General features: G+C 48.7%; 1 protein-coding gene across 3 annotated transcripts in view; it reads left to right on the top strand.

Moving 5' to 3' along the window:
• Window positions 1–22,326, top strand: part of LOC119372450 (calcium-dependent secretion activator) — a 1,123,203-nt gene that overhangs the window by 962,699 nt on the left and 138,178 nt on the right. For all 3 annotated transcript variants that reach the window (XM_049419575.1, XM_049419577.1, XM_049419576.1), the window contains one exon: window positions 16,405–16,509. In XM_049419575.1, the coding sequence (XP_049275532.1) occupies window positions 16,405–16,509 (105 nt within the window). The remainder of the gene's footprint in view (window positions 1–16,404; window positions 16,510–22,326) is intronic.

A 22,326-nucleotide genomic window follows, 5' to 3' on the forward strand; every position in this document is an offset into this window, starting at 1 on the left:
AGCGAGGTCTGGCTCGTTTTTCTTGCGAGATGGCATTCTTCTGAAGAAGAACTTCTCGCCACTTCGTGCCAACTACCTTCTCGTGGTGCCCTCAGCATCACGACCAGAAGTCCCCCAGGCCCTACACGATGATTCAACGGTTGGACACCTCGGTGTTTCCCGCACGCTCGCAAGAATACAGGAAAGGTACTATTGGCCACGCCTTGCCGCCGACGTCGCTCTCTACGTAAGGAGATGCCGAGACTGTGAGCGACGCAAGACACCGCCGACAAGACCAGCAGGCTTTCTTCAGCCAGTCGAACCTCCTTTGCGACCATTGGAGCAAATCGGGATGGACCTACTGGGGCCGTTCCCAACGTCGACTTTCAGAGATAAATGGATCATTGTAGCTACTGACTACCTCACGCGCTATGCCGAAACAAGGGCCCTCTCCAAAGGCAGTGCCGCCGAGGTAGCCAAGTTTTTCGTGGAGAGCATCGTCCTTCGTCATGGCGGCCCAGAGGTATTTATCACCGATAGACGTGCGGCCTTTACTGTTGACCTAACACAAGCGATCTTGAGGCACAGCCAGACAATTCACCGTTGGACCACCGCCTACCACCCACAGACCAATGGCCTCACCGAGCGTCTAAACAAGACCATCGCCGACATGCTGGCCATGTACGTCGACGTCGAGCACAAGACGTGGGACGCCATCCTTCCGTACGTGACCTTCGCATACAACACGGCAGTACAAGAAACGACGCAGCTATCGCCGTGCAAGTTGGTCTACGGAAGGAGCCCGGCAACGACACTCGATGCAATGCTGCCAGCTACCACCGACGAAGACAATCTCGACGTCGCTACTTATCTGCAACGCGCCGAATAAGCTCGACAGCTCGCTCGCCTACGCATCAAGAACCAGCAAAGGGTCGACAGCCGTCACTATAACCTTCGACGACGCCACATGGAGTACCAATCCGGTGACCGCATGTGGGTCTCGACGCCGATACGTCGATGGGGACTTAGCGAGAAGCTTCTTCGGCGATACTTCGGGCCATACACGGTGCTTCGACGTCTCGGCGCTCTTCACTACGAGGTCATGCCGGACGGCATTACGAACTCCTAGGGACGCCGCGCACGACCTGAAGTCGTGCATGTCGCGCGCCTTAAGCCGTTTTTTGCGCTTTAACGAACCTGGGGACTCTAGTTCTTCCTTTGTTATTGTAATTTATTTGTGTATGCACTTGTTTTTTTTTTCCTTCTATGTTTTGTCACGAGCATCGGGACGATGCTTCTTCAGAGGAGGGCATTGCCACGCCCGCTTCTTGTTTTATTTTAATCTGTTCCGGTTTGACAAGCTAGGGCGGATATCAACGCTCGACGCTGACCGCGCCGCAGTGTTCGAGAAGCTTCACAATTCTAGTAGATCACTTTGTTAAGATTTGCGCGCAGGACGCCGTTAGTCTAGATTGTTCCAGAGCTCGCGCGACCACCAGTGGTAAGATTGGAAAGTTCGATGCTTGATGTATAAAAGAGGCGCGTCCCAGCCATGAGCACTTTTATCGACGGCCGACGCTTTGTTTGCCGATGTCAGTGTACAGCGTGTATTGCTGTAGCTTGAGTTTTCATTTCCCGGCCACAAGTTCGGCCAAATAAAGACTTTCAGCTTGAACACGACGACTGCTGTCTTCGTCGACGTCGCGACCAAGTGACAATATACACCAACATTGGTATTGCGTGACGTGACTCTACACCGAAGATAAATGACAGGGGATAAAATGACAATCATGGTGCTCTCGCGGCCATGGTGCCCTAGCTTGGTATACCCCAAAATTGGTACATCGTCACATGACTGTACGACGAACATAAGTGACAGTTGGTAACATGAATATCATGACATGCATGTCGTGTAGGGCTTGGTTTACTTGCTACGCTCATGGTCTGCTCCCGGCTGTTTTGCTAGCTTGACATAAACCAATATTGATATTATTGCGTGACGCGACTGTATAATAAACACTAATGGCAGGTGGTGTCATGACAATCATGAGAGGCATTTCATGTACAGCATGATTTACATCCCACGCTCATGGTGCGCTCGCGGCTGGTTCGCTAGCTTGGTATACCCCAAAATTCGTATATCGTGACATGACCGTACGACGAACATAAATGACAGTTGGTAACATGAAAATCATGACGTGCATTTCATGTACAGCATGATTTACATGACACTGTCTTGGTGCGCTTCCGCGTATGGCAGTTGTTATTGCATGACGAGTGCGTGACGAACATAAATGGCAGGTCATGCATTGTATATACCAGAATACACGTTTCATTATATAAAATATTGTACAGTGGTGGTCAAAATTTTACAGACCACGGGAGCACGTGGCAGGCATCACCGAGGCTCCTTCTCACGGCTTCTTGCGAAGCTGAAGAACGCGCACTGCGCACGCGCATCCTTGTTTACCTGCCGGCCTTCTCGCTCGCTCGCAAATTTTTCGTCAGCTTTCAAGATTTCTCTTCATTTCTTAACCCATGTGGGTTTTTCTTGTAGGTTTGTGCTAAAAACCGGTCGATGCCAAGTTTTTTCTTTCATAGTGCATATGAATGGGCGCAGGATAGCAGCACCGAGCACCACAAATAAAAAATTACACCATCTCGCCCTAAAGGGGACCATGAGGCGATGCGAAGCCGGAGCACCTGCACGATCGCGTTCCGTTGGCGTTCGTTGGGCATGCTACCGTCCTCGCGTCGTGGAACGCGAAGAGGAACACTGCGCGCGTCGTGTCTTCCCTCTAGCCTGGCCGTTAATTCTCACAGGGTGAGCGGGGAACGCGGTCGACAGGCGCGCGAAAGGGGAGCAGTGTAGGAGAGGGGAGAGAGAGGCGGAGGGGACGCGCATGCGCTGGCGCTCATCGCGGCGCTGCGCAGGAGAGAATTTTGGCATGTCGAGCCCGTATTTCAGAGGAGAGTCGCTCGGAGGATTTCATGAAAAACGGTCGCTTCGCCCGCGATGCCCTGCACCTCTCACCGATCGTGGTTCGCCCGTCCGTGACGTACTCATGCATCTCCCCGATCGTCACCCCGTGATGGTTGCCTCCTCCGCCATGCCGTGTGCCTCTCAACGACCAGGGCTTCGCCCCGTCACCGACGTGCTCGTGCCTCTAGCCGATCGTGATCCCGTTCCTGAACTTCTGTGACCAACTCCTACCCCATCTTTCCTGTCTTCTCTTTTCCGTCGCGCCTGTCGACCTCCTATCACTTCCTTTCCTATTTATTTCTACTCTTCATTTTTTCCCATCCCCCTACCCCTATAGGCGCTTAGCCGTGTCGCTTATAGGCAGACAGAAATTAGCGCCTTTATCCTTTCTTAAACGCCAGTCTATATATTTCAGTGGCGTCAACCGACACGGCGAGCGGGGAACGCGGTCGACAGGCGCGCGAGAGGGGAGCAGCGTAGGAGAGGAGAGAGAAGGGGAGGAGACGCGCATGCGCTGGCGCTCATCGCGGCGCTGCGCAGGAGAGTATTTCGGCATGTCGAGCCCGCATTTCAGAGGAGTCAACCGAAGCAAGCGCTGGAGTGAACGCGCGCAGGGCTCTGCCACTTGAAGGAGAGGAGACAAGAGGAGGAGAGTAATGCATGCGCCGCGACAGCAGAAGCGAGAACGCAGGAGAAGCGCAAGCAGGTGCTGGTAGAGAAGTGGAGAGAGTAACGCGCAGCTGTTGGAGAGAGGGAAGGAATAGAGTTGCGCATGCGTAGTGTGAGTGCGGACTACCAGGCCGACGCCGAGGGACATACCCCCGAGCAGAGATGCTTCGCATCTAAAAAAATTGCAGCATGCATGAGTTCCGTGAATGGAAGCTGCTGGGTAATCTTATCACACAAGTCGATGTTCGACAAACTGACGCACAGCGTATTTTCCACGCGGCGGAGCGTCTGGGAGCAAAGCGTAGAGTGCGGCGCGCACTACCAGCACGAGTTACGTAATTTCGTCACGATATCATCGCTCCGTGCTTCCGCGGCGACTACAGAAGTGGCATCTTGCGATTTCTCTGGCTTTCCGGCTCGCGAGCACTTGAAGCGAGCGAACGATGACGCCGACAGGTAAACAGGTGCGCGTGCGCAGTGCGCGCTCTAGAGCTTCGCAAGCAGCCGTGGGAAGGCGCCTCGGTGCTGTCTGCCACGCGCTCCCGTGGTCTGTTATATTTTGACCGCCACTGTACATGCGTGCATGCATGACAGTCATGGGATATATAGTGTACTAAATGTCATGACATGAATGACTTCATTTTCCTCAAAGAGAAACAGGACGATGTATGCAGCTCAGTGCTGGCTGCTTTCGAATTACATCGATTCCCACAGTGCGTGGGATCTGCCGGATTTTTTCTGTGGATAGTTTTATCGACTCGGATCTCAATTAGATGACAGCGCCGTGGTTACTTAGGAAGTCCATCCCAAGTATCTCATCCCTGGAGCAATGTTGTAAGATTACAAAGGTGAGAAGAACATACTGTTGGGCGAGTCGGTAATTCATTATGAGAAAACTCCGCGAAAAACGTAGGCAAAGGACGAAAGTGTGTCGTACGTTTCTTCTTTTGTCTACGCTTTTCGCGCACTTTTCACAAAATAACATATTACAAAGCTTGGAGGATAAGTTCGGTTATTGATGGTAACTCTTGCGGTGAAGACTTCAGCCGGCGTTATTAGATGGCCTCTAGCGGTCCGGATTTCGGGGCCTTGCTAATCAGTCTGGCGACAAACTGTTTATTAGTGCGGTAGCAGCAGCGGAGCGAGCATACCGACGCTGTGCTCGGTCGGATAGCGAAGGAATGATGATTTCCGAGCTTGTCAGTTTTGGTTTATAGCCACCGTCGGTGACGTAAGCTGCGTAAGCCTCCGGTGGCGCTGCGGTGACGCTGTCCCTTATCGGATGCGTGGTGCAGCATGCAACCGTGTCATGCCGGGCTAGCTAGTGACGAGGCGGAGGTTGCGCCGGTTTGTGCGCAGTGTGTCGCCACAAGTCCTAACTTTCTTCAACTTTGGAGCGAATGGTCCACTGAAGACGGAATAGTCGGCTCCAGTGTCGACAACAGCGGTGACGTTGTGGTCGTCGAATAGTACGTCGAGGTCGCTAGTCCGTCGTCTTGCGTTGCGGTTAAGTCGGGGCGTCGGCTTACGGCTTGGTCGGCTTGTCCCGCTGGTTCTACGTCGCGTTGATAGGTCTTCTTCTGGCCCCGAGGTTTCGTCGTCAGGGCTCAGTCTGGTTTGCGTTGTGTTCTTAAGATTTCGTCGCGGCGTCGTCGTCGGCGGCAGAGGTTCTTATGTATTTCGTCGAACAGCAACCGCACCTCCATCGGTTGCTGCCCTTAGTTTTCCGGATACGGGCTAGGTGACCGGCCCCACGTTGGGCCACTGTATGGTCGGCGTTGGGGAGAGACGTAGCAGCTTGACGACGGCGATCGGGAAGGTCCTAGAGGGGTCCAATGCGCTCCTTCGAGGTATTCGACGATGTCACGTGGTCGTTCACCCTGCCGTGGACGCGGCGCATTTATAGCGAACCCATGCAGTCCTATCTGTCGGTACTGGCGGCGCCGGTAGGTGTGTCCAGCTTCTCCGCGATTGTAGCAGAGTGGACGGTGGTAGGTCTTCCTCTGGGTGTAGCGCTGGCCGACAGCCGGGCGGTATGGCGTCGGTGATGACGGCGGCGTGTGGTGACGGCACTGCGGCTGTGCCGCAGGTTGACGTGGGCGTGGAGGGGGGGGGGGGTTGCGTCGGGCTGCAGCAGCGTAGCTCAAGGGTTGCGGCTGAGGTTGTGGTGGTTCAGGGACCCCAAGTGGACTGCTTAAGTTCTTCACGAACTATTTCGGCTATCGAATCCACCTGAAGTCGTGATCTGGGGAATATCTTCTGCAGCTCCTCACGCACTACCGCTCTGATCGTCTCGCGCAAGTCGTTGGTTCCCAGTGCTTGAACATCACCGTAGCTCGACGTGAGCATCATCATCATTTATCATCATTCATGGCCCCTTAAGGCCCTCTTCAGGGTGTTACATAAGGGGGGGGGGACAGTATCATCAATAACCGCTTGGTCATTATTATGCAATGCTAAAAAAGAAAAAAAATTGTAATAATGTTTGCAAAGTACAGCATACATGATTTCAACTTCAAAAGCGAAGCAAAGACAGTGCAACAGGTAGAACAAGTGATATAAATGCCTTTACAAAAGAATAGTACATGAAGTAACACTGTAATGGTAGATTACGGGTTGAGAAAACATGAAAGTATGTGCCTAAATTCATTGGTGTTTTGTTCATTTACTATTTGTTCGGGCAGCGCGTTCCGCTGCTCAATAGCAGTTGGTAGAAAGGATTTGTTGAATGCTTTAGTGGTACCATGTAAGCGTCGAGCACTGAGGTTATTAAACAGACGGTGTGAGGTGCGGTGGGGCGGAAGTAAAATGATGTCTCTCAGGTGAGGAAATTTATAATACAGTTTGTGGAAAAGGGAAAGTTGTGAAATTTTACGGCGAAGAGATAGACTAGGTATGCTGAGGGACGATTTGATGGAAGTGATACTAGTGTGGCAGTCAAAGTTTGAAGAAATAAAACGTACCGCGCGATTCTGTACTGCTTCGAGAGAGTCAATAACACAAGTCTGGTCAGGGTTCCAAATCGCTGAGGCATACTCAAATTTTGTCCAATGGAACTTTTCGTAAGCGAGTTTGCGGAGTGATCGCTTGAAGAGGCCAAGCGATTTGGAGCAGTCTTTTATAAGGTTTGTTATGTGCGCTGTCCTGGTCAGAGTTGCCGTCGATGCTCCCTTGACGGCGTGGGCTTGGCTCACGGCTGGAGGGGGGCGTTCGGTACATGGACCGGGAAGCACCTCCACCAGATGTCACGAGGTCGTTACGTCGGCGAAGGCAGCAGTCGGCGTGTCCAAGATGAAACTCTTTATTTGGCCGTACTTGCGGCCGGAAAACGGCAAGTCAAACTACAACAATACACACTGTACACTGATAGCGGCGAATAGAGCGTCGGCCGTCGATAATGTACTCTGCAGTAAGGCGTGTGGGCATTTATACATGCGGCATCGAACATTCGAGCCTTATCGCTGGTGGCCGCGTTAGTTCCAGAATGGGCTCATCTGTTTGCGTTTGTGCGCTCAAGCCTGTAAGAGTATTCTGAAATAATCTGGAAGGTTCCCAGCCATTCGGGCGCGGTTTGCGCAAGACAGCGATTACGCGTGTAACGGACCATCTACATAAGCGTTTCTTCATCCGTTCATTTATATGCCGACGACTGTGTGCTTTACAGAGAAATACGTACCGATGATGATAGGAACATCTTGCAGACAGACTTAAATAACATTAGGAATTGGTGCGATAAATGGCTTATGAAATTAAATCCCAAAAAATGCAAGCTAATGACCGTCTCCCGCCAGTTTAATAACTCCTCAACATACAAACTGGGTGATGTTTATCTTGACCACGTGTCGTCATACCGGTACTTAGGCGTTACCATTTCTTTCAATCTAACATGGAATGCCCATATTAACGTCATCACGAACAGTGCTAACCGTACATTGGGATACATACGTCGAAATTTTAGCAACGCCCCACTTTCCTTGAAGATGCTTCTTTATAAAACCCTCGTGCGCTCGAAATTGGAGTACGCTGCTGCAATCTGGAACCCTCACCACGAAAACTTGATTAGGCACCTTGAGCTAATTCAAAATAACGCTGCACGTTTTATTCTATCGGATTATCACCGTACATCAAGCGTAACAGCAATGAAGCACCATTTGTCACTGCCACCTCTATCACTGCGTCGCAAGTACTTCCGCCTTTGCCTTTTCCATAAGACCTACCATCATCCATCACTGCGTAACGAGCTCATTACGCCTCCCACATATCGCTCCTCTCGGATCGACCACGAACACAAGGTTAAAGGTACTTTCTGCTACACAAACACATTTTCTTGCTCCTTCATACCGGTCACATCAAACGATTGGAATCAGCTACCAGGTGACATCGTTTCCATCTCTGATCACTCCCTCTTTCGTCATTCTTTATCAGTTCACCTATTTCGTGATAGCTCTCCCTAGTCATCCGATCTATTCCCCCTCCCTACGAATTTGTCTCCACGTGTCAAGATGCCAGCGTTTTCCAGTGGATTCTTGATTTTTTCTGTGTGTGTGTTATTTCTCTTACTTTTACACTTTCTTGCTAGTACTGTATAATTTTACCACATTCACTATTTGCTTCTTGTGATTTGCTTATTTTTACGTTTCACTTTTGTTGCGTTTCATTGAGTAGAGATGTTTTTTGCTTTAGTCTTGTTCATGTATAAAATAGCACGTTTTTTTTCGTTGTTTTGTATTTTTCATGTTGTAACCCACTCCCCTCTGTAAAGCTTCGGCGATTGAGGGTAACAAAATAAATAAATAAATAAATAAAAGAAGCGCGCGTGGCATATACAATAATGCTCCTAGCCGGCCTGTCCGAATCATTCTACTATTAAGCGTAGCGCAAAACAACACGGACAAAGTGGTAACATACACAGCGCTGTGTATGTTACCACTTTGTCCGTGTTGTTTTGCGCTACGCTTAATACTGGAATTTTACCAACTCGCCCAGCAAAACGTGCTTCTGAATCATTCTACCGAGTGGCGTTAGGCCTTCTTGGGAGAATTTTCATTTCGGCATCCGGGAACAAGTGGGTCGCAGTGTCGACCGATTACGCGACACGATACGTAATTACCCGCGAAACCCGAGCTGCGCTGCCGATGTCGCAGACTTCCTGCTTTGTGAAATCATCTTGCATCACCGAGCAAGGCCGATACCTTGTGTCCCACTTGATCCAGAACATCGTTCGTCCCTGTTCCACCAGCAAGTTCACAACGGCATACCATCCACAACCTAATGGACTTACGGAGCACCTTTTGTGACTGCAGTATTCATGTACGTTTCTGCTGACCATCGCGACTGAGACACAGCATTACCCTACGTCACGTTAGCCTACAACCCCTTCAGGCATGAGCTTCATTTTGTTTATAGACGTGAGGCACCACTGCCCCTTGACACACTCCTTGCCGCTGGTTCAAGCTTGCCTATCACATATACGCTCGCGATGCCATAGCACGAACCGACAAAGCACAACAGATCGCCCGGGAACGGCTCGCAATCTCTCAAGCCTCTCAAAAGATTGGTAGATCGCCCTAACAGAGACGTCTCGTTAATTCGGATTCCATGGGACCGGGAAAAATGTACGAATTAGCCGAATTACCAAAAGATATCTTGTTATCAATACACTTTCGTTTTCTTGACGAATACGTCAATTATTTTGCGTAAGGGCAGAGTGAAAGCCGCAATTTTCGTCATCCTGCGGCTTCGTTCACAATGCGGCCATAGCGCAAGATTCCCGTGTTTAATTAGCCCGAAACGCGCTCTGCACCTCTCCCACATTACCGGCACTGCCACGCGCACGTGACGATAGTTTTTTCGCGGGTATACTGGCTGGCTACTGATCGTTCGTCCATCACGATGTAGCAAACGAGTCTTATGCCAGTATGCGGTCCGCGCCTGAAAGCTCTTCATCTGCAACAGCTTCCGGCGTGTTTGAGTTCTGTGACAATGCGCGCGCATTTCGTCAAGTCGGAATGAAACCGCTGAGTGCCGGATCCGCGCGTGGACATAAACGTTGTCGTTAACTGATATAGATAGCGATTGTCCGTAGAAAATAGGCTTCGATTTCACCCTCTAACCTTCAGTTTCAATCATTCAGGTTGTTAAATAGCCGATTGCAAGATTACCTTGCACAAACGCGCACGAATAATGTAATAGTCACAGACGTTTCACTAGTTGATAAAAAGGCAGGCGTAGGCATTTCCTCGCTTTCGCTTGGTTGGTAATTTTTACAGGACTTGACTGCCGTTTTACAGCGAAACTCTACCCCGGAACGGTTTCCTCTTCTCCGTGGACCAAAAAAATCACAGCATATCCACGGAGTGAATGATGATGAGTGGGCGGTTCATCGGTAAACCGTGAATCTTCCGTGAATTCTGCCCAGTACATCATCACCGACGTGAGATCGGGCGCGTTTATACTAAAGGTTCGATGAGTTATGACGACTTCCAGCTCACTTTAATTTTACATGTACGCTGTGAATTTTCTTTGTTTAGAAAACCATTGCTTTAGAAAACATCTGGCGTCTTTCGTTAAGCAGCTGGCGTCTTTTCGTTTTGCTTTAGAAACATCTGGCGTTCTTTCGTTTTGCTTTTGGAAAACATCTGGCGTCTTTCGTTGGTTTATTTCATCAATCAACGACGTTTTGAACAAAATTTTTATTGTTTAATCACGCACAGGAGAAATCTCACCAGGCACTACCTTGGAGGTAAACAATGGCTGCTAATGGGAATGAGAGACAGAAGAAGTCGGCTTTTAGCTAACACTTACACTTTTACTTCTACTAACGTTTCCTACTGGAACATGCCAATGGCTGCTAATGGGGAATGAGAGACAGAAGAATTCGGCTTTTAGTTAACGCGCACGCTGCTAATTTTTTATTGTTCAACAACGCACAGGAAAAATCTCCCACCGGCACCACCTTGGAGGTCAAGATCTGGTACTAGCGTTACGACTGGTTACGCACTACTACGACTACGAGGGACGAACGGGTGCCGCCTTAAGGAGCTTCGCCGCTAAAAACGAAACGCCAGGCCCTAAGCCACCAACCGGCGCTCGCGTGCTCCTGTGCTAGCAGATGCGCGAGTTCCTTGCGTTTTCACCTGGAACGCTGAGGAAGGGAATTCGGAGAGGTAGACGGACGAGCCGACGAACGCGTTCGCTGTAGACTCGTGCACGACTGCAACGCCACAACTAAATTTCGACCTGTGGGTGGCTTAGGGGCCCTTTAACAGTTGCAGGCAAACGGCGCATATTTCTTTGCAATCGGGCATACAGCATAGAACTCAGTATTCCTTTCTATAATGAAAACCACAAACCGCATTCTGAAATGAAAACAGCATTCTGGATGATAAGACGCCTGCGAAAAATGGGAATATTCTTCCACGTGTTCCCGGTAAAGATTAGGTTGCAGCTGCTTTGCACTTCACACGAGATGTTCGAATGAAGTCAAACGGCCCTTCCTTCTCCCCGCGTGTGTTTCCCGCTTTCATAGTTAAAAGGGAGAGCCGTCTAGCAACCCATTCAGTTCATTGTAAGACTGCCATGGCTAGACCACGGATAATAATGACACCATAAGAACAACTTGAATACAGTGCTGTGCGAAAGGAACAAATTCGTCCTGCTGAAAACGGTCGCGGAACAAATCACGGTCTGCCGTAGCGACCTCAAAGCAAATATCACTATCAGTATAATAAAACATACCCTCCGCTCAGCATGTGCGTTCTTTGATACAGCTGGGCTGGAAATTTACGTTCGCTGGGCGGGATGGGGGCCAATTTTAGGTGCGAAGCAGATTATGGCGGAGTTCAATCCGGTGGTGTGCGGCGTGACCACCCTTAATGCGCATGCCCAAACCCTCTCCACACACCTCCTCTCCACTCCCCCTCCTCGTTTAAATAAAAGGCTCGCGTTAGGTCGTACGCACGCTCAGTCACTGCGCCGGTGTCATGAGTTCCAACGTCAACGTCGGCGCCAGTTTCAGTAATACCTTAACGCCTGCCGAGATCGCGGAGCAGCGGGTGGGGCAGCGGAAGGCTCGACGCGCCGAAGCGCAACGTAAACATTAGAGAGTTTGAGAATTGGGGCCCCAAGGAGCTTGGGGACCCAAGAAGCTTGTGAGCCGCCAGGGCGCATGCGCAGAACCCAAGCCACTCTTGGGCTCTTGCGCTCGCGTTCACCCGAGACGCGAGAATTGAATACTAGCGTGGGGCCCCAAGGCGTCTTGGGTCACCAGCAAGAAGACACAGACGCAGTTCGGGCCACGGCGCAGTATGGCCCGCGTCTCGCATGATTTTAAATTTCGTCACGCGTGGCGCTCCGTGCGGTTGACCCAACGCAGCCTGCGTTGGCCCAATTCTCAAACTCTGTTGATCATCCGAACGCAAGAGCAGGCTGCCCAACGCAGCTTGGGGGCCCAGTGTCAAACTCTCTATTGGCAAGCGGACCCCGAGCTCCGGGCTAGGGAAACCCAGCGCAAACGGCAACGTCAGCGGGAAACTGCTACGGATGAAACGCGGGCTCAACATGCCCAAACGCTGCTTCACATCACCTCATGGTCCCCTTTAGCGGGAGATGGTGTAATTTTTTTGAAACCGAGCTCCTGGCCGTTATTCTAGCGCTGCGTAAGCTAACTTTGAATGCTCATTGTGCAGTTATTCGTTCTGTACGTCACTAATAGCTTCATCAAAATCAACAGTCGCAAAAACTTCCTTACGCTAGTTCCTCCACAGCTGAAAGTGAAAATTATTATGGGTACCAGGCCACAGTGGATTCGAAATATATGAAACGGCCGACTCGTTAGCGCGCACATCATTGAATGGTCTGATAATTTCGTTCCTTCCTACAGTGGCCAGTATAACTGCGATGATATATAGAATACTTTCACTTACAACGTCATTGAAACAATAACGTCATGAACAGAATATCGTCATTTACGATTTCCGTGAAAATGCAGTGGTGTAAACTATACAATAGGAAGTCGTGATAACCACATTACTATTCCGTTTGCCTATTTAACCTAAATTCACTCGGGGCTGTTCTCACGATATCGGCCCCGTGTTAATTCTGTCTAGAAATAGAGTGACTAGAGCATTGTTTTTCCTCATGTATCCACTGTACACTACAAAGAAAAAGACATTCCATTTCTTAATCTTGGGCTCAACTTAACTGTACTTGCCTTCGGTGATGGGCTCTGAGCGACATTTCTTGCGCGCAGTAATTTTCGCTAGTATGTCCCAACTGTGCCATCAAAAAGTCCTATTATATCTACAAGAATGTTTTTAGGGGCGAAGCTCGTTAGGGTGTGGGTCGTTCCCTCCTCTGTAGTAGTAGTAGTAGTACTAGTATGTAGCCAGCTCTAGTTTAATGAATTGCTCACTAGATGTGCAATTCACTAGATATCATAATTTACAAGACATCGTAGTGTTCCTTGATTTAATTACACTAAGAGGCATACTTTGCGGGCGATATACTCTAGTGAGCTTTCAACTTTTCGTAATAATATACATGATTAAAAAATATTTCTACGAAAAACGCGAAGCACACCCTCAGCAAGATGTTTCGTTTTGGGACGCTTTATGTGCAGTAAACGCCGTGCATTGTTCGCGAAGCCGGAGCACTTGCACAATCGCGTTCCGTTGGCTTTCGTTGGGCATGCTACCGACGTCGCGTCGTGGAACGCGAAGAGGAACACTACACGCGTCGTGTCTTCCCTCTAGCCTTGCCGTTAATTCTCACAGGGCGAGCGGGGAATGCGGTCGCTCTTGGCGCGCTTTCTCTTTCGTTCGGGAGCGGACACTTTCCCCGCATTTCACCGATCACAAAGCGGTGATAATGAAGGGACCACGTAAACCAAAAGTACAATAAAAGCTTCATGTTTAATATATACATGGTGTTTCACACTGTTTATATGATGTGCTGGGCGAATTTCACGGAAGAGTTTCACGGTTTACCGATGAATTCCTCCGGAGCTTCGCCCCACTCATCATCATTCACCCCGTGGATATGCTGTGATTTCGCGATGCTGTTTGTGGCTTCCTTCATGACACAAAACGAATACGATTTTATGTTCCTATTTTTCTAAGTATTCTTGCAGTAGTAATGAATAAGTAATTTCGAAAAAAAATAAAAGAAAAAATATTGAGTTACACTTTATCACCGCGGTGCTGACTTCTCTTCAGGATAATCATATAACTGTATAGTCTGACTCTACAAGTACACAATTATTGCACTTTCTCCTTTCTTTTATTCTTTTATTTCTGTTTTCTTTTATTTTCTGTTTAATAATGATGTAATATTGCAAATATCCTTGAAAATTACATATGTACAATTCTCGGTCAATCCCTCAGTGTAAGTACGAGCCATGCGAGAGCGAAATCATCCTGATCATCATCGACAGCAACAGGCTCCTCCAGTCTGGCATGTAAATGTACCTTTTAGGGGCGAAGCTCCTTTGGGTGTGGGTCTGTCCCTCCTCTGTAGTATGTAGTAGTAGTAGGTAGCCACCTCTAGTTCTTGGAGTGTTCACTAGATGGCGCTGTCGTAGCCACCTCTAGTTCTCAGAACGATCCCTAGATAGCGCGGAGGCGCTCGCTGCGTTGCAGATGCGTGCTCTAGTCCCACCCCCTCTCTCTCGCATCGCGACGCCGACGCTCCGCGCTCGCTGCGTTGCAGATGCGTGCTCTAGTCCACCCCACTCTCTCGCCTCGCGAGGCCGACGCAGGCAGCGTCTGCTAGCGAGTTTCTTGATTGAAAAAAAATTTGCAGTGGCTTAGCTCGGCTATGCCAGGATATACGTAGCGTTAGCAAAGGTTCAGCTGATTATTCTGAGCTTTCCAGATTTCCGCAGCACGTTTAGCTTTCCGCAGCACGTTTAGCATTCTCTGTTCATTCTTCTTACGCTGAAGCGCTAATTGCCAGGCAACTACTTCGGGATCCGATGACATAAGCTTCTCGGCTCATCTGCGCCGTTGAGCAGCATTTGCGCTTTCCTTCTCCATGGCGTTACCCACCTGCAAACGCCAGTCAGAGGCGCTATCAAGCGGCACCAGCGCACTGTCAGACGGCGACTGCACAGCGAAGGCGAATACACCATCTCCCGCTAAAGGGGACCATGAGTAGATGCGAAGCCGGAGCACTTGCACGATCGCGTTCCGTTGGCGTTCGTTGGGCATGCTACCGAGCTCGCGTCGTGGAACGCGAAGAGCGACGCTACGCGCGTCGTATCTTCCATCTAGCCTGGCCGTTAATTCTCACAGGGCGAGCGGGGAACGCGGTCGACAGGCGGGCGACAGGGGGCAGCGTAGGGCCGTTAATTCTCACAGGGCGAGCGGGGAACGCGGTCGACAGGCGGGCGACAGGGGGCAGCGTAGGAGAGGAGAGAGAAGGGGAGGGGACGCGCATGCGCTCGAGCTCATCGCGGCGTTGCGCAGGAGAGAATTTCGGCATGTCTAGCCCGCGTTTCAGAGGGCTAGACATGCCGCATATATGACAAAATATTGACCTGTCCAAACTGACTGTAAACCCCTCCCCCACTGTAATGCCTCTGGCGCTGTGGGTACTAAATAAATAAATAATAAATGAATAGTGGAAAGGGGGAGGGGAGAAGGAAAGTGGAGGGGGGATGGGGAGAGGGTGAATGGAGAGGGGACGGGGAGAGGGTGAGTGGAGAGGGGGAAATGGGAGAGGGTAGATGACAGGGGGAATGGTGAGGGGGAGTGGAGAGGAGGTGTGTGAAGTGGGTATGCGCATGCGCAGTAAGGGTGGTCACGCCGCACACCACCACCGGATTGAGCTCCGCCTTAAGATACTTCGCATCTAATAGCTGCGCGCGCCATGGCTACGACGTCACCCCTCTCGAATGCGCAGAGCAGCAGCGGCGAGTCGCGAGCGCATGCGCAGCACGGCTCATGATGACCCCCGCGGAACCTGCTCTGGCTAGGCAAGTGTAGCTAACGCTACAAAACCGAATGCTCGCGCTGCACAACCGTTCACTGACCACCCCGTATATATAAGCACTGCATTTTGACCTCCAAGGTAGTGCGTCTGTTAGATTTCTCCTGTGCGTGAATAAACAATAAAAATTCACAGCGTACGTGTAAAATTAAAGTGCGCTGCAAGTCGCCATGACTCTCCTCGACCCTTTAGTATAAATGCGCCCGATCTCACGTCGTTGATGATGTACTGGGCAGAATTCACGGAAGATTCACATATGGCGCGTGTCATTTGTGGAAGGCAATCGTTCGATTTAGTGTGGCGACGTACGCGAGGGGGACCGTTGTAATAAAATCCTCTCGCTGTTGGCGCGCTTTCACTTTCGCTCGGAGTATTCATGGTTTACCGATGATTTCCTCCGGAGCTTCGCCCCACTCATCATCATTCACCCCGTGGATATGCTGTGGATTTTTTTTCTCGTAACCTTATGCAATTTTCGAGAGACGCATGTATGCGCTTTTATTCTCGCAAACCACCAATGTTAGCAAGACTGAGGCAAAACGCTGAGCACAAAACTACATTGCATGTTTGTGAATATGTGCACCTAACATAGAGTGATAGCATATAATTGTTTGTTATCGCATGCCTAGTTCACATTTCAGTACCCTTTGCCATAGATGCCGTGTTGAACGGATCCGCTTGATTTTATGGGCTATACTACCCACAGTACTGCCTTAAGAGCCGCTGTGGGAATTGCAAAAACAGTTTGAGAAAGTGCTAACCTGTATCACATGCGGCCGTTGCAGCAATGGTATGCTGCCCAGATGAGCCTGCTGTGTTCTTGGCTTTCGGAGCGCTTGGATCACGGACTTCACTCAATCCAGCTATCGGCACTACTCCACATTGCTCGGGTAAGGCCATTCTAGAAAGGTTTGGCGTCATTATGCACTGCTTGCGTTCCGTTTTCTGCATTGCTGGTCTTGTCGTTTTGTAATGCTAGGGACGCTTTTTTGTACGTGCGTTGCCCGATACGAGCCTTTACTGTTTTCACATAAAGATTAGTACTGTAATTAGTACAGTGAACCAGAATGGTTTGTCGTCATTATGCACTGCTTGCGTTCCGTTTTCTGCATTGCTGGTCTTGTCGTTTCGTAATGCTAGGGACGCTTTTTTGGACGTGCGTTGCCCGATACGAGCCTTTACTGTTTTCACATAAAGATTAGTACTGTAATTAGTACAGTGAACCAGAAAGGTTTGTCGTCATTATGCACTGCTTGCGTTCCGTTTTCTGCATTGCTGGTCTTGTCGTTTCGTAATGCTAGGGACGCTTTTTTGTACGTGCGTTGCCCGATACGAGCCTTTACTGTTTTCACATAAAGATTAGTACTGTAATTAGTACAGTGAACCAGAAAGGTTTGGCGTCATTATGCACTGCTTGCGTTCCGTTTTCTGCATTGCTGGTCTTGTCGTTTTGTAATGCTAGGGACGCTTTTTTTGTACGTGCGTTGCCCGATACGAGCCTTTACTGTTTTCACATAAAGATTAGTACTGTAACTAGTACAGTCAACCAGAAAGGTTTGTCGTCATTATGCACTGCTTGCGTTCCGTTTTCTGCATTGCTGGTCTTGTCGTTTCGTAATGCTAGGGACGCTTTTTTGTACGTGCGTTGCCCGATACGAGCCTTTACTGTTTTCACATAAAGATTAGTACTGTAATTAGTACAGTGAACCAGAAAGGTTTGTCGTCATTATGCACTGCTTGCGTTCCGTTTTCTGCATTGCTGGTCTTGTCGTTTCGTAATGCTAGGGACGCTTTTTTGTACGTGCGTTGCCCGATACGAGCCTTTACTGTTTTCACATAAAGATTAGTACTGTAATTAGTACAGTGAACCAGAAAGGTTTGGCGTCATTATGCACTGCTTGCGTTCCGTTTTCTGCATTGCTGGTCTTGTCGTTTTGTAATGCTAGGGACGCTTTTTTGTACGTGCGTTGCCCTATACGAGCCTTTACTGTTTTCACATAAAGATTAGTACTGTAATTAGTACAGTGAACCAGAAAGGTTTGTCGTCATTATGCACTGCTTGCGTTCCGTTTTCTGCATTGCTGGTCTTGTCGTTTCGTAATGCTAGGGACGCTTTTTTGTACGTGCGTTGCCCGATACGAGCCTTTACTGTTTTCACATAAAGATTAGTACTGTAATTAGTACAGTGAACCAGAAAGGTTTGTCGTCATTATGCACTGCTTGCGTTCCGTTTTCTGCATTGCTGGTCTTGTCGTTTCGTAATGCTAGGGACGCTTTTTTGGACGTGCGTGGCCCGATGCGAGCCTTTACTGGTTTCTCATAAAAATTAGTGCTGTAACAGCTGTATGTAGAATATTTGTTTTTGTTACACATCGACGTCTTCCATGCTGATCTTTTACAGCGAAAGTGTTCACTGGAGACTTTGCGCACGCTGAACTATTGGACCGAGCACGTCAAACGAAGCACTTACTCTGTTTTTACCTAGCGGGAAAGTGAAAGAAAAGCGCGAAAAGCTTCTGACCTATTACTCAGTTTTAGCTCATCAACCGTGTTTTTGTGTGTGCACATAGGGATATAGTATTTACCAGTGTTGGCGGTAACGCGTTACAAGTAACGGCGTTACCGGTAACGCGTTACTTTTTTCAGTAACTTAGTAACGTACTCGTTACTATTTCGGAACTGTAACGGGTAACGTACTTTCGTTACAATTTTTCGGTAACGTGAGGTGTCACGTTACTCGTTACTTTTTATTCCAATTATTCTCGCAGGCTTACACAAAATTCATTCGTCTTGTAGGAGCGCCTTTCTCGGAGCTCGCCCCGACGTTATTTTGTTGCTGCTGCGGACTGCTGTCGGCTCGCCAAGCATTCACAAAGCGACCCCGCACGGGGTCCTTTTTTGCGCAGAGGAAATTGTAATGGGGAGCAAATTCCCGAAATTTATTAATTAAATCTGCTATACTTTCGACTACCTTGCTATCGAGGTTCAAGTTGTCGTTGAATGTCGATGAAGCGAAGCGTAATTCTGGCCTCATAACCGTCAAAAGCGAACTGTCGAGATCTGCTCGGCTTGCGGACATCACAACTCGGTGTGGGCTCCAGCACAAAGGAGGATGACTTGTACGGAAATGCCTTCTGAACGTAATCGCCAACTGAAGATGAGCGGCTGTCTCGGTACCTTTGATGCCGCATTGCATCGTCAAGGAATACTTTCCGCGCGCTCACCAGCTCTTCCTTAAAGTGAATACAGGAGTACCATATAGTGGGTCCGTCGAGCTCCTATTTAGCGTAGGTGCGGACGTATTCGCAAATCAACGAGTCAAGCTGTCCGTATAAAGCTTTGAAACGCAGCTGTTGCTTATATTCAGCGGTTTGTAGTTACATTAGGAAACTGTTCCTGCAATACTCTAGCACTGTTTATCAACTTCGTATTCAAAACTAGTTTTGCTTCTTGTTATTTGCAACTGCGCCTATGTTTCTGGTTGTTGAAATCCTGAGCAAGCGAGGCTGACCTTGAACACTTTCACATACGCAGTCGCAATATTTCAGGCAATTATGCAGGTCATATTGGGAAAAAAAGAAGTTGTTTATGTGCGCAAATACCTTTCCCCAGATTTATGCCATTTAAGCATTCCTTTATTGCTACAAAATCTGCGCACTTATTTAGCAGTAGAAGCACGCCGTCATAATTAGTTCAGGCTTGTTCCGTGGTGTTTTCATTGCGGAGAGCGTTGATGATGAAATCGATCACTTTGTGCTTAATGACCCATTCTGAAAAATAGCTTCCCCATATGCCACACAGTTAGAAGCCATCACATCTAATTATACAGGTAACTTTAGGCCACTATAGTACTGCGAAGTTACGGCAGATTTGTGCAAACTGTTCTCGTTTAATCAGTATTTCGGGTAAAATTTTTGCTTGGGCGACAACTTTAATGTTACCTGTGAATAGGAGTTTTATAAAGTTGCTATTGTAGGTCGTTAAGATGAAGAAGCACTGATTAATATTTCTGACTATGGTGTAACGGCGCAAGTAACGTCCGTTACTTTTTTTCGGTAACGGTAACGGTAACGCGTTAACTTTTTTTATGGGTAACGCAGGGTGGTAACGCGTTCCTTTTTCTTTAGCGTAACGAGTAACGTATTTAGTTACTTTTTTTCGGTAACGCCTACAACACTGGTATTTACGCTTGCGAACTGCCTCGGCAAAGCACCACCTCAGGGCCGGACTGCAAAGCCACGAGCATTGCCGCTCTTTCTCGTGTGCTCCCCTTTCTGTTGTTTTAGATGCGAAGCATCTCTTGCTCGGGGGTATGTCCCGTGGCATGGTACTCCGCACTGACACTACGCATGCGCAACTCTCCTCCTTCCCTCTCTCCAACAGCTGCGCGTTACTCTCTCCACTTCTCTCCCAGCAGCTGCTTGCGCTTCTCCTGCGTTCTTGCTTCTGCTCTCGCGGCGCATGCGCTACTCTCCTCCTCTAGTCTCCTCTCCTTCAAGTGGTATAGCGCTGCGCGCGTTCAGTCCAGCGCTTGCTTCGCTTGACTCCTCTGAAATGCGGGCTCGACATGCCGAAATTATCTCCTGCGCAGCGCCCCGGTGAGCGCCAGCGCATGCACATCCCTTCACTCTCTCTCTCCTCTCCTACGCTACCTCCCCCTCGCGCGCCTGTAGACCGCGTTCCCCGCTCGCCCTGTGAGAATTAACGGCCAGGCTAGAGGGAAGACACGACGCGCGTAGTGTTCCCCTTCGCGTTCAACGACGCGAGGTCGGTAGGATGCGTCACTTGGGTCTTGTCTTCCACTGGTAGTGAGGCGTGCAATGCTATAATTCAGCTCACTAAGACGCTCTAGTACAACAAACTGTCCAACATAGTCAGCGAGCAGTTTTTGACACAGTCCACGTCCACGACACAGTCCACACAGTCCACAGCCACACTAGGTCACCAGGATTGTAAGTGACCAGCTCAGCGTAAGTGACGCAGTCGAGCGAGGCGCCGAGCCTCCTCCGCGATACAAGCGTCATTCTGACTACAGAAAACAAATGTAGTGTTTTATGTGTCCCTCGGTGAATGAATATAAACAAGGAAATACGCGCTGTATCCAGTGGTATCATGCTGCGCGGGGCTATATGCCTACGTGACAAACAGCAGCACTTCAATAATGACTGGAGTTTTACGTGCCGAAACCACGATATTATTGTGAGGCACGCCGTAGTGGAGGGCTACAGAAGTTTTGACCATCTGATGTTCTTTAACTTGCACTGGCATCGTACAGTACACGGGCCTCTAGCTTTTCACCTCCATCGGAATGCAATCGCCGCTGCCGGGATCGAACCCGCGACCTGCGAGTCAGCAGCTCAGCACCGTAACCATTATACCATTGAGGCGGAAAAAAGCAGCACATCGTCCGAGTTCTTGTGGTCTGAGCTAACTTACATGGATATCATGTTCGCAAGTGCTCCGTTTGTGCGCTCAGTCAAGCAATACGTCTGAGGCTGATAAGGCGTTGAATGTCGCAGGCTGGAGGCGCACAAACGTACAAGTTCTTCAACAACATCATCTATGAAAACGAGGACGAACAAAAAAAACGACAGACAACGTGCTCGTTGTTTCGCGCTGTTTATTCGTTCAAGATGGAAGTGCACCAACTTGCCCAGTTACGTCTGTCTCCGTTGTCTTGCGCATTTGCAGCCAATAAAATATTCCTTTTGCACGATCGAGTCTCCGCGTGGATCCTAGGTGACCTGAAGTTGGGTCGTCGTGCACGATGCGCAAAACAGATCAGCGGAGGGCTTTCGGCGCCACTAGAAAAAACTGTGCACCTTTCGTCTAGCAACCCACTTTCGGTGTGTTCAAATAAAGACAGACCGACTATTTTTGTTTTGCACGAGATTTTTATATGAGCTCGGCAAATGTCTCCATAGAAAGGAATGAACCTTCGTTTTGCGAAAATTGTCACGGATTTCTAGGAAAAAATTCGTGTTTCACTACAGGTGGAAAAAGGCAAATCTGCAACTTTCAGATTTCACACCTTTGGAGGCCTATCACTAAACACGTAACGCATTGTGGACATAGTATTAATGTTTCGTAAGTCTACACCAATAGTACTATCGGCCTACAAAAATTGAAATTTGTGTCACTGAGAGTACAATTTTAAAAAATTGCCAAACTTTGATTTTAGTGCCTCTGGCTGACCCTAAATTCAAGGGTCTTTTTTCGCAGTTTTCACTAAGGCGCTGAAGCTGAAAATATTTCTCACAAGTCTACGAAAAGCTTTTCGCTAATTAAGCAAAACGTTATGAGGCTACAGTGCATATTTACTTCTTTATAAAGTCCCAAAAATGCCACAATGGCAAAACCAGCGAAAGTCGCAACGTTTTAGGGTCGGTTGAAAAAGATAATCATCATCAGTTTTTATGAAAATAATGAACTATACCGGACCATGTCTGATAAATATTGTGCGGCAAAAATATGTTGCATTATTTTGTGTTAAGTGAGAAAATTGAGCCTCTTTTAATACCCACGCATGGTCTTAACATCGATGTGTGGTGTTCTTATGATAAAATAAATTTAATAGACATATTTAGTTCTTCGCTCGCTTTTTTTGGTTTTAATAATGACGATTGACCCAGCTTGTCTCTTTTTTCACCGTTTTGAGTCACAGAAAAGCTGAGCTTGAATTTTCAGAGCTCCTCTGTCTGTATCCG

Source organism: Rhipicephalus sanguineus, chromosome 10 (assembly GCF_013339695.2).
Source record: "Rhipicephalus sanguineus isolate Rsan-2018 chromosome 10, BIME_Rsan_1.4, whole genome shotgun sequence".
Taxonomy (NCBI): domain Eukaryota; kingdom Metazoa; phylum Arthropoda; class Arachnida; order Ixodida; family Ixodidae; genus Rhipicephalus; species Rhipicephalus sanguineus.